Here is an 11279-nt window from a genome sequence, read left to right as displayed (position 1 = left end):
CTCAAGTAGTGCCACCCTCTGATGACCAAGTATTCAAATATGTGAGTCTATGAGTGCCATTCTTATTCAAACCACCACAATGATCAGTGCAACTTGTAAAAGAAAACATTTAATTGGGGGCTTGCTTAGAGTTTCAGAGGGTGCATCCATGACCAGCATGGAGGGGAGCAAGGCAGCAGGCAGACAGGCATCGGGCAGTAGCTGAGGGCTTACAGCTGATCCATAAGCAGCAGGCGGAGAAAGCAAGCCTGAGCATAGAAACCTCAAAGCCTGCCCCTAGTGACAAACCTCCTCCGACAAGGCCACACCTCCTAATTCTTCCTAAAACTGTTCTAACAGGGACTAAGCATTCAAATATACGAGCCTATGGGGGCATTCTTTTTCAAACCACCACACCACCATATGCCTCCAACAATGAGCTGCTCCTTCTCTGGGGTCAGTGAAGCCGAATACAGAAGAAAGATCGTAGAGGCCAGAGACGAACAACACAGCATCTAAACTGAAATATCTGACTGAGCTCTATGAGTGGCAAAGCTCTAGCACTGTCACTGGAGATTCTAGTCAAATTGTGGTCTGTTTCATTTTTAAGACAGACTCTCATACAGCTCAACCTGTCGTTGAGCTGACTCTGATGACGAAGATGATCTTGAACTTCTGATATTACTATACTTCTCAAGTGGGATTACAGGCATATCTCATCATGCCTAGCCTAGACTGGGTTTTATTTCACATGCATGAAGGAGGAAGATAATGCAGGAAGATATCATACACGAATGTTTTATAAGCTCTAGTGACCCAGACCAATTAAAAAGTTTATACCTTAGAAAAATATGCAGCCTGTATTAATATTTCTACAGCCCTTCGTAGTCTCCGAGTCTCTGGCTCCTGGCCATTCTCTAGAGCTCTTCAGCCACCTCTTGGTTTCTGAGTGAGACAAGAGCTCATAGTTCCAGGATTCTGGAGGCTTATAGCATCAGGAATCACTCTCCAGCTGCTTTAGCTGCAGCGGCAGTTTGGATGTCTGGGCCCAGAAGCCCATGTTTTATCAGCTCTTGGTGTTAAGAGCTCAGCCTGCTGTATCTGTGATAAAGACCACAAGTAGGCAATGAAAGACCATCTGGGGAAGCATTTATTAGGCTTGATGCTGCCAAATCAGGGAAAGTACACCAGAGAAACCCCAGGGGTTAAGCTGACAAAACTGAGAAAAAGCCTGATGATATCAGTAGAGAAGGCACACGACACACTCATGCCTGGATTATAATTCCACCAACCACAGTCTTGCATATTCAAAGCTCTCAGTTCTACCAGTCATGAGCTTTCATATGCAACGACCACAGGATTTGTTTAGGAACCTATTAAAAGCTTCATATTATACCAATCACAGGGAATTTCCCCGAGTTAAGCAACTGCAGGGTGAAGTATTCTTTCAAGGAGGAGGAGGAATGGAGTCTTCCAAATCCCTGCAAGTTGCCCAGAGAAGCAAAGCCCCCGAAAGCAGTAGTGACTTTCCCCATAGTACCCCTATGGTTGCAGGGTCCCTTTGCAGCTGGAGTGGGCTTTCCTTGGAGGGGCATGGCTGTTTAAAGCAGATGGACTGCCTTGAGTGTAGTCTGGCTGTTATCAAAGGGACCAATTGGCTGACCACTGCCACGTCAAGGCAGACAGGTAGGTAGGTATAAGGGAAGGATCTGAGAGCTCTCATCCCAGGGAACCGATGGTCCACTCCCAGCAGTTTGCTCATCCACAGAAACAACAACAAGCAAACTTGAAAAGATGTTTATTAAAAAAAGATCAAAGAAATTAACATCCTTTGTGGTAATATTCAACGACGTTTAAACCGGACATGGTGGCTCAAGCCTGTGACAGCAACAGCTGGGAAGCTGAGACAGGAAGATTGTCACTAGCTCCAGATCAGCCTGAGCTACATTGGGAATTCCAGACCAGCCTGGGCTATAGTGTGAGACCCTGTCTCAAAACAACAGTAACAACAAAGCAAAGAAACAAAATAAAAATAAAACAATAATTAACCCCTAACCATGTGCCCTTAGAGAGAGTTGGGCCCCTCTCATTATTTGTACCTTAGAATCAACTACATTATTGGTTAAAATTATAAAACATAAAATCATGCCCTAAACTCCTAAGTAAACCAGAATCCCCCAGAAATGAGATCCAAGAATCTGCCTGCATTCCTAACAAGATTCTAAAAATGTTTTCTTTTCCATATATATTGAACCAGGGCCTCGTGTACATCCCAGGCTGGTCTTGAATGCCCTATGTAGCTAAAGCTGGCCCTAAATTCCTGATCCTCCTAGCCACTCCTCCTAAGTGCAGTGATTACCGGCACAGGCTACCACAGGTAGCTTCAAAATAGCTCTTTCAACAGGATCTTACGTAGCTCAGATTTGGCATCGAATTTCTGATTCACTTGCCGCTACCTCCCTAGAGAGCTGGACTAGAGATGTTCATCACCCTGCCCAATTCCCCATACAATTCTGAGGTAGCCGGCTAAGGAGCCTAATATCGACCTCCTTTTACTGTCGTGAACCTGATTTGGGTTCCAGCTTGTCATGCATACACATCTGGCCTCAAGGCACAGGACTGAGGCTAGGGAGAAAAGGAGAGGGCAGAAGGGAAGAGTGGAGGGACAGAGTCACAAACCCAGGGGTACAATGCAAATTAGCTTTCTAAACCAGCCCAGCATCACTCGCTATGGCTGGTGAGGCCTGTTGCGTCTTTTTCTTCTTCTTCTCTCCCTGCTTCCCCCTCCCCACTCGGACCCTTGGACTAGGAACCGCCCCCACACTCCACTGATTGGCTCCGCTAGCCCGCTCGTCAAACTCTTTTGTGTGGGTGGGCAGCTGATAAAAGCTCTGCCGCAGCCCTGGGAACTGCGCTGCTGGGATCCGGTTACCTCTGGGTAGGTGGCTGGGTGAAGCAGTTCCTTCTGGTAGCTTCGGGTCGCCTAGCGGCTTAGGAAGCGCCAGCCCTTTTTCCCTGCAGGGCGACGGGACTGAAAGGCAGAATCTGTAGCTGAAGACGTCGCAACAGCTGCTGGCCACCAGCGGATCGCAGGTTAAAAAAAAAAAGCGGGGTGGGGGTGGGGGTGGGGGTGGGGGAGGGGGGACGCGATTCCTTGGTGAGGAAAGGGGAAAAGGGGAGGGGGCAGGGAAGCCCGAGGGTACTAGGTGGCTCCGGTCTTGGAGAATCAGCAATTGAGAAGCTGGCAGCGTTTGCATGGCCTGACTGCATTGGGATTCACCTGGAAGATGACACTTGGTAGGATTTGCCTGGCCAGGGAAGGGGTTGGGGGAAGAGGCCACCTGGAGGATGAGGGAGAAGGAATTCTGTTTGCCTGGACCCCCCTATGCATCTCCTCTAATTTCATCAGGCACTGTGGGGGTGGGTGTGTCCAATTCATGTTTCCTTTCTCAGTAGCGGCCCATCAAAGCGGAAATCTGAACTTGAATTCGGTGCAGCTGATTGTTAGAGCTGGGTAGGCTGATGGTGTCTCGGGGTGCAATGCGTTTTGGGGGGGGGTTATCGTTTTGGATTGTGTTCAGAAGGTGCGAGAGGGAATTTTCTGCCTGGTGACAGCAGAAGAGGCGGGAGAAGAGGGGGAGGGGGGAGGGAGTATCGGGATGACGATGACGATGGAGTCTGTTTCTGACCCTTCCCTCCTCTATTGTGGCGCAGTCTTGAAATCCTGAGCACCAGGATCTGCGACACCCTGTGGTCCGAGATCTACGTACTCTGAAGGCGAGCTTTCTCACGGGAGGAAACAGGTTGCAGAGGCTGGAAATAAAGACTTACTCCAGTTTCCTAGCTAGTGTAAGAATCTGAGAAATCACGGGCTGGAGGGCGGGGGTGGTGGTCTGGGAGCTTTGAGATGGGCAGTGTGGTTGAGACCAGAGATGGTGAGATCTCTTTTTAACCCTTGCAAATTTTGTGACCACTGTGCTTTATTTTGAGAGCCCGACATCAGTTCCACACACCATTAAATCTAGAATCGAAGCAACAGTTGCCCTCCCTCTCACAGGACTGGCGGGAGGGTATGGATGACGTGACTGTAAAAAGCACTCCGTTAGTACAGAGACATCAGCTAGTTCCAGGAGGCTGCAATTGGTCTCCTTCCCAGTATTTTTAGGACAGTGGATGGATATGGGCTATTGAGGTACGATAATCACAACCGTAGCCTGTTCTCTTATTAATCCCCCCTCCCATTTTATTTTTTGCAGCCCCTGCTGAGATTGGAGACTGCTGCGTGACTGAAGACAAAGCAATTTTTTGTTTTCTAAAACGCCCTGAGCATCTTGTATTAAGATATCCTATTGCCATTGTCAGGCATGGCTAGCATCCTTGCACGTATGGGTAACAGCCGGGGGCAGAACTCACCCTTGCCACCCTGGGCCCATTCCATGCTGAGGTCCCTGGGGAGGAGTCTCGGTCCTTTGATGGCCAACATGGCAGATAGAAACATGAGGCTGTTCTCTGGGAGGGCAGAGCCAGCCCAGGGGGAAGAAACCTTTGAGAACTGGCTGAGCCAGGTCACTGGGGTCCTGCCTGAGTGGCATATGCCTGAGGAGGAAAAGGTCAGGCGTCTAATGAGAACCCTTAGGGGCCCTGCCCGGGAGGTCATGCGTTTGCTCCATGCTGCCAATCCCACCCTAAATGTGGCAGAGTTTTTGCGGGCAATGAAACTGGTGTTTGGGGAGTCTGAGAGCAGTGTGGCAGCCCATAGTAAATTTTTTAACACTGTGCAGACCCCTGGAGAGAAACTATCGCTGTACGTGATCCGTTTAGAGGTGCAGCTGCAGAATGCTATCCAGGCAGGGGTCTTTGCCGAGAGAGAGGCAAACAAGGCTCGCGTGCATCAGCTCCTTGTTGGAGCTGAGCTGAGTAGAGACCTTCGATTCCGGCTTAAGGGGCTTCTCAGGATGTATGGAAATGAGCCAGAGCACCTTCCCGATTTCCTGGAGTTGATCAGGATGATAAGGGAGGAGGAGGATTGGGATGACACTTTCAATCAGCGAAAGCGGCCCAGAAGATCTGAGTCAATGATGGAGGGGGTGTTCAGTCCTATGGCATTTCAGGGCTCCCCACCAATCATGGTCAGCAGTACTGACTGCAATGTGATAGAGATAGATGACTCTCCGGATGACTCAGATGAGGATGTGATCTTGGTGGAGTCCGAGGACCCACCACTGCCATCCACTAGTGCCCCTCCCTTCCTAGGCAGGGCTATATCCGAGGACCAAGTGCTGGTCATTGAGTCCCCCAACATTTCTGAGATTCAGGCTCCTTCCACCAGCAGTGGTGGTGGGCGTAAGAACAATAGTTTGGGGGAGCTGCGTAGAACCAGGAAGCGAAAGCTCTCAGTCAACTGCGCCCATTGTGGCGAGGATGGTCACTCCAAAGAAACCTGTGACAATGAGACCGATAAGTCCGAGGTTTTTGAGAATCTGATCATCACCCTACAGGAGCTGACTCATTCAGAGGAGGAGAGGGCAAGAGAGGCCTTTGGGGAACACTTTGACTTCTATGAACTGCAGTAAGATGCCACCCTCCAGGCTGGAATTAACCCTTACCTGTACTCAGAGCCCAATGATGGAAAAGTTGGGGGGACAGACTTCTAATTGCATGAACAAATCCACGAAGTGGCTTTCTTTTGGGGTGGAGAAAGGGTTGTGAACACCAGTACAGTAGAGAGAAATGGCCTGACCTATGGTCTTCTTCGCTTCCCCCACTGCCCGAATCTACTTTCTGTGTGCACCTATCTCCTTGGTGGCTTTATTCCCTTTGTGAAAGTGCTATTGTCCATTGTTCAAGCTTCAAGTAAAAAAGAAAAAAAGTAAAAATTACCCAACACTCTCTACCCCGTGTAACAATTATAAGCCCTTTGGTGACTATCCTTCTAAATATTTCTCTGTACCTATGTTCCTAGATAATAGATATGTGTATAGACAAAGTGATCAAATATTCGTGTTGTTCTATATGCTGTATTTTTTCACCAAAATGTATGTTGTGGCCTTCTTTGTCAATAAATAGATAGATATGTGGCAGCATCTACTTTAATGTCTTGTATTATTTAAGGAAGCAAAGAAAAGGAACAATATGGTGAGAAGGTATAAAGGGGTGGAATTACACTCTGAAGTGTTTTGTTTTTAATAAACATTGATTTGCAGATGAGAAAAAAGCCAGGCCCGGTGGTCTAGTTCTGTAACACCAGCTACCTGGGAGACTGAGGCAGGAGGATCTTGAGTTCGAGGTCTCCCTTGAGCAACAAAGTTAGCTCAAAGCCAGACTGGGAATGTTACTTAGACCTGTCTTAAAATTAAAAGAAAAGAATTAGCTTAATGACAGAACATTTGGTTAGCATGCATAAAGCTCCAGGCCCAATCCCCCCCCCCACACACACACAGAGAGAGAGAGAGAGAGAGAGAGAGAGAGAGAGAGAGAGAGAGAGAGAGAGAGAGAACACTTGTTTAGCATGTATAAAGCTCTAGGCTTAATCTCCATCACACACAGACACACAAAGAAAGATAAATAAATGAATGAATGAATAAATAAATAAAATACAGAGCACTTGTTTAGCATGCATAAAGCTCTAGGCTTAATACCCACCACACACACACACACACACACATACACACACACACACACACACACACACACACACGCACACACACACACATACACACACCACCACACCATATATACACACACCACACTATACACACACACCACACCACACACACACACACACACACCTACACCACACCATACACACACCACACCATACACACGCACCACACTATATATACACACACCACACCACACAAACACACACACACACCACACCACACAAACACACACACACACCACACCATAACCCCCCCCCCCCACACACACACACGAAGAAAGAAAGGAAGGGAGGGAGGGAGGGAGGAAGGAAGGGAGGGAGGGAGGGAGGAAGGAAGGGAGGGAGGTAGGAAGAAAGAGAAATAGGCTGAATAAATCTCCTAAAGCAAAGGATCCCTTTGCCACAACTGACTGATTCCCTGCCCGTAGAGCCAAATTATGGCCTATATTGACGACAAATCTCCATGGCTTTCTTCTCTAGTATTCCAGAGCAGTCTGCTAGAGGAGCATGTTGGGAAGGGCATTTCTTCCTTTGGGTAGCATCTTTAAATGTCTGCTGGTGCTGCTGGGCATCCTGCTCTCTTCTGTGGGCTGATACTACCCTCTGCTGCCTCCGTGAGAGAAAATAAGAGAGCATTTCCTTTTAGCTTAGCATCAGCAAGCTCTGCTGCTGACAGTGGCCCAATCCTCAGCCGGCAAACAACAGGCCACAGGAGCCCAAGGACCCCAAACCCCAAATCAACTTAAGACCACTTCCAATTCAATCCACTCACACAGAGGCAAAGGCCAGCAATCTGCTTGTCAGGGCAAGGCAGTGTGGAGAGAGTGAAATGGATTCGTACGTCTGAGTCCCTGAGAAAGTTTATCGTGTAGGAAATAGAGGCCCCACAGAACTGAGAGAATAAGAGTATGCGGCAGTGGGAGCTGGTGTGTCAGGGGAGAAGCATGGTGCTTTATGGGTCAGGGGCCAGGGATGAGGGAACGAGGGCTAGGAAGACTCACATGGAGATTGGCAGGGACAGAAATCTTGGTAGGAATAACAGACATAAGGTTTCATGCAGAAACCTGGCCTTTGCTGAACTGAGTAACCCAGATTTGTCTCTGAGGCAGGTATTAGGAGTGTCATTTTGCTGGGATTTGATGGTCCACTTAGAAGTGGCAAGAGACCCCAGGCTGAGACCTGGAGGAGGTAGCAGACACCAAGGGCTACCTACAAGAGGTTTTGTCCAGAACCTGACTTCAAGTGTTTTGTTTTGTTTTTTCTAGAACGACCATCTCAGCTCCTCCTAGCTTCTCGCGCTTGCTCCATTCCATGACCCCACAATCTGTCCTTACAATTGCCACCACCCCAGCATTCATTTATGTTTTAAACCTCAGCCACTGAACACTCATGGCCAGAGGGAAACTGGGAGGGATGGCTGCTGCTTCTGACCCTTTAGTTTAGAATTCAGGTTGGAACAAAGACCCAAGAGGGCCAGCCTTCTCATGCCTCCAAAGCCCCTGTGTATCTCTGGCAGCCACTGCACTCTCCAGAGCCAGAGAGGTGACTTCCTGTGCTTCTAGGAGGAAGCTGCTCTGGTTTCTCAGGCTCCTCAAGCCACTGGCGCTTCCAATGCCCTCCAGTTCGCACAAGTTGTAACTTACTCTCCACCTGCCCCTCTGGACACTTGCTGGATGGGTTACTTTTTCTCAGTGATGCAACATGATACTTGACCAAAGAAACTTATGGAAGGGTTTGTTTTCTCTCACAGTTCGGCAGTGCAGTCCATCATGGTGCCGAACACACGGCACAGGGAGAATGAGGCAGTTGGTCACACTGTGCCTTCAGTCAGGAAGCACAGAGAGGCGACGGCTGATGCTTGTCTTTTTCCTTTTTAATTTGGGACTTCAGCCCACGGGATGGATGGTGCTGCCCACATGCAGGATGGGTCTTCCCTCTGCAGCTGAGCTTTTCTGGAAGCCCAGGGACATCCCTAGAGATGTTCCCATGGTGATTCTAAATCCAGTCAGGTTGACAATGAAGACTTCAGCATCACATTATCCTTTGCTGAATACCTGTCCCCAGTGTCTAGCACAGTTAAAAAAAAGTTCCAAGTTCCAGATCAACTCTATTCAACTCCACTCTTCAAATACTTGTTGAATGATTGATCCAAAGACATAGATTATGCCGCCAGCATTGTTTTCTGGCCGCAGGCAGGGTAGAAACACAGAAAGGAAAAGAAACAAATCCTGGCTGTTCAAGACCCCCCTCACTGGAGCTAGAGCAGTGCTTAGAAAATCCATTCTGAGATCTTTTGGCCTTTCTCATGGCCCCTCTATTGTGCACATTCAAAATGCTTATTTTCTTTTTTTTATTTTTGCTGACCTGAGATTCCCCCCCTCCCTCTTGTCCTTCCTTTTATGAGCATCTTTTCCTTTATGCAAGAAAAATCCATTTTTCTCCGATTGGATACTTGGGTATTCAGATCAGACCACTGAGACTGCTAAACAAAGGTGACTAGGGAGGGCATTTGTGCTACAGTCCCCTTCTTTTCAAGCTATGACCTTGTTCTCTCTCTTCTGCCTCCACCCACACTGATCTCGATGGGCTGAAAATGGCTTTTTGTCTCGTCAGAAGCACCTGGCCTCCAAATGGCCTTTTATATTGTCTCCCTTTTTCCTGGCATCTTTGCCCTCGGTTTCCATGACACCCTTCTCTCATGGCTCCCCCCGCCCCCGCCCTCTGGCCTTTTTGGTACTCTCTTCTCTGTTTCTTTTGTATCTTTCTCCTCTTTCTGGCCCTGTGTAATTGTAATAAAAATTGAATAAATACCACCCCTGAAATTTTTAAGAGTTGTTTGCCATGGCAAAACAGTATCAAGCCCTTTAACTATATCAGTTCAGTTAACCATCATACCAATCTTATAAAATAGGCAAACCCATGCTCTTATTTCTGTAATGAGGAAACAGACTGAAGATCTCAGAAACTCACCTGGAATTGTGAGGTTTGTAAGCTGGGCAACTTGGGGGTTGAATGACCCTTTCACAGGGGTCATTTAAGACCATTGGAAAACACAGATATTTACATTACAATTCATAACAGTAGGAAAACTACAGTCATGAAGTAGTAATGAAAATAATTTTATGGTTGGGGGTCACCACAACATGAGGGACTGTACTAAGTGGCCACAGCATTAAGAAGGTTGAGAACCACTGCTCTAGGGTTACTGACCCCAAAGCCTCAACCTTTTCCCTGACTCGTGGGTTCATAGCACCCCAGCATGTGATGTGTCTTTTTACATACAAGGGCTGCTGTTAATAGATATGCTTTGAATATGGAATTAAGACAGGGCTAACCCATTGTCGGCTCTTGAGAAATGACAACTGCTGGGTTAGAATGTGTTGTAATCTGCTCTAGGAGGAAGGACAGAAGAAATGAAATGTTGTTCCTGAGATGCACCCTGTGCTTACTTAGTGTTCATTTGAGGATGTAATAGTCAGGCTCCTTGAGCTCCACTGAGACTGGCCCCTGGCAGTCATGATAAGACTATCAAGTTCAGGAATGCCTGAGGTTTGTTAAGGATGGTAGGAGGGTAAGAAAGGATTTATTGAATACTACAGTGGATTTCCTAGGCCAGACCAATGCCACCCCCACAACCCATGCATGGCAGGGGGTGTGGTTTGTGCATCCCGGGGGAGGGGGCGGTTTCTCCTTTTCTTACATGTTAAAGGCTTCCCGTGTCTTTTTAGACTGCTCAAAACCATCAAAGCCATTATCCTCAGTAATATGGGACAGGCATTTTGGGGGGCGGATCTTGGAGTAACACAGAACTTCCCCAGGGCATGGCAGGAAGGAGGCGTGATTGATGTCTGAGAAGTCCTTACTATCCAATTAAGTATGTGTTGCCACAAGCAGGGATGCCAGGGACAGGACAAAGGAGGGGTGGGGTGGGACAGAGGGTGTAGGGCTGGGTCTTGAGGCTTCATCCTGAAGGGATATATGGATTGCCTCCTGCAGCAGTTCATCTCAGATCAGGGCTGACAAGTTGGGATGTCTCCCACAACTGTGCCCTTAGATAGCTACTCTGTTCACGAGCTCCACTTTATAGTTAAGGACATCAAGGTACAGTGAATTCAGTCACTCTTCGAACATTACACAGCCAGGATGGGCTACAGCTAGACCTGAACTTCAGATCTGCCTCTCCCGAGTCAAAACTCATTACAGGGCATGGTTCAGTGATGAAGAGCAGTGGATCCTCTTCTAGAGCACCCAGGTTTGTTTCCCACCACCTACATGGCAGCTCAGTCATTTGTAACTCCAACTTTAGGATCTGATGGCCTCTTCTGACCCCCAAGGTCTCCAGGTATATATAAGGTGAACAGACATACTTGCAGGCAAGACATCCATACACATTTTCAAAATGGTCATTGCTGATGTTGCTTCTAGAACAATGAGCTCAAATACATAATCATCCCATTGGTCATATTATCACTGTGCTGATTGTTACTTACCAAGCCAGTCAGTAGCATGTTCCTAGTCTCATTTCTGTCATTAAACATGACAGAGAAAAATGATCTGTTTAGGAAAGTCCCTTCTCAGAGTCTGAAAGAATCTTCATCTCATATTCATTCTTAAATGTGATTTCTGGGAAAAGATAATA

At 47.6% G+C, this 11279-nt stretch overlaps 1 protein-coding gene across 4 annotated transcripts; it reads left to right on the top strand.

Annotated features, from left to right (window-relative positions):
- Positions 1 to 2844: 2844 nt before the first annotated feature.
- On the top strand, positions 2845 to 6062 carry Zcchc12 (zinc finger CCHC-type containing 12). Of its 4 annotated transcripts, none has more exons than XM_015986484.3 (4): positions 2845 to 3072; positions 3436 to 3493; positions 3694 to 3828; positions 4236 to 6062. In XM_015986484.3, exon 4 carries the CDS (start codon positions 4344 to 4346, stop codon positions 5550 to 5552), a length of 1209 nt encoding a protein of 402 aa, XP_015841970.1. In that variant the 5' UTR covers positions 2845 to 3072; positions 3436 to 3493; positions 3694 to 3828; positions 4236 to 4343; the 3' UTR covers positions 5553 to 6062. The 4 variants fall into 4 exon arrangements, with proteins under 4 accessions (XP_015841970.1, XP_006993022.1, XP_076417536.1 ...); XM_006992960.4 differs by having other exon boundaries at positions 3433 to 3493; XM_076561421.1 differs by having other exon boundaries at positions 2873 to 3068; positions 3433 to 3493.
- Positions 6063 to 11279: the final 5217 nt, after the last annotated feature.

Source organism: Peromyscus maniculatus, chromosome X, assembly GCF_049852395.1.
Source record: "Peromyscus maniculatus bairdii isolate BWxNUB_F1_BW_parent chromosome X, HU_Pman_BW_mat_3.1, whole genome shotgun sequence".
NCBI lineage: Eukaryota > Metazoa > Chordata > Mammalia > Rodentia > Cricetidae > Peromyscus > Peromyscus maniculatus.
The sequence above is the reverse complement of the archived record's forward strand: the minus strand, read 5'-3'. Positions and strand labels throughout refer to the sequence as shown.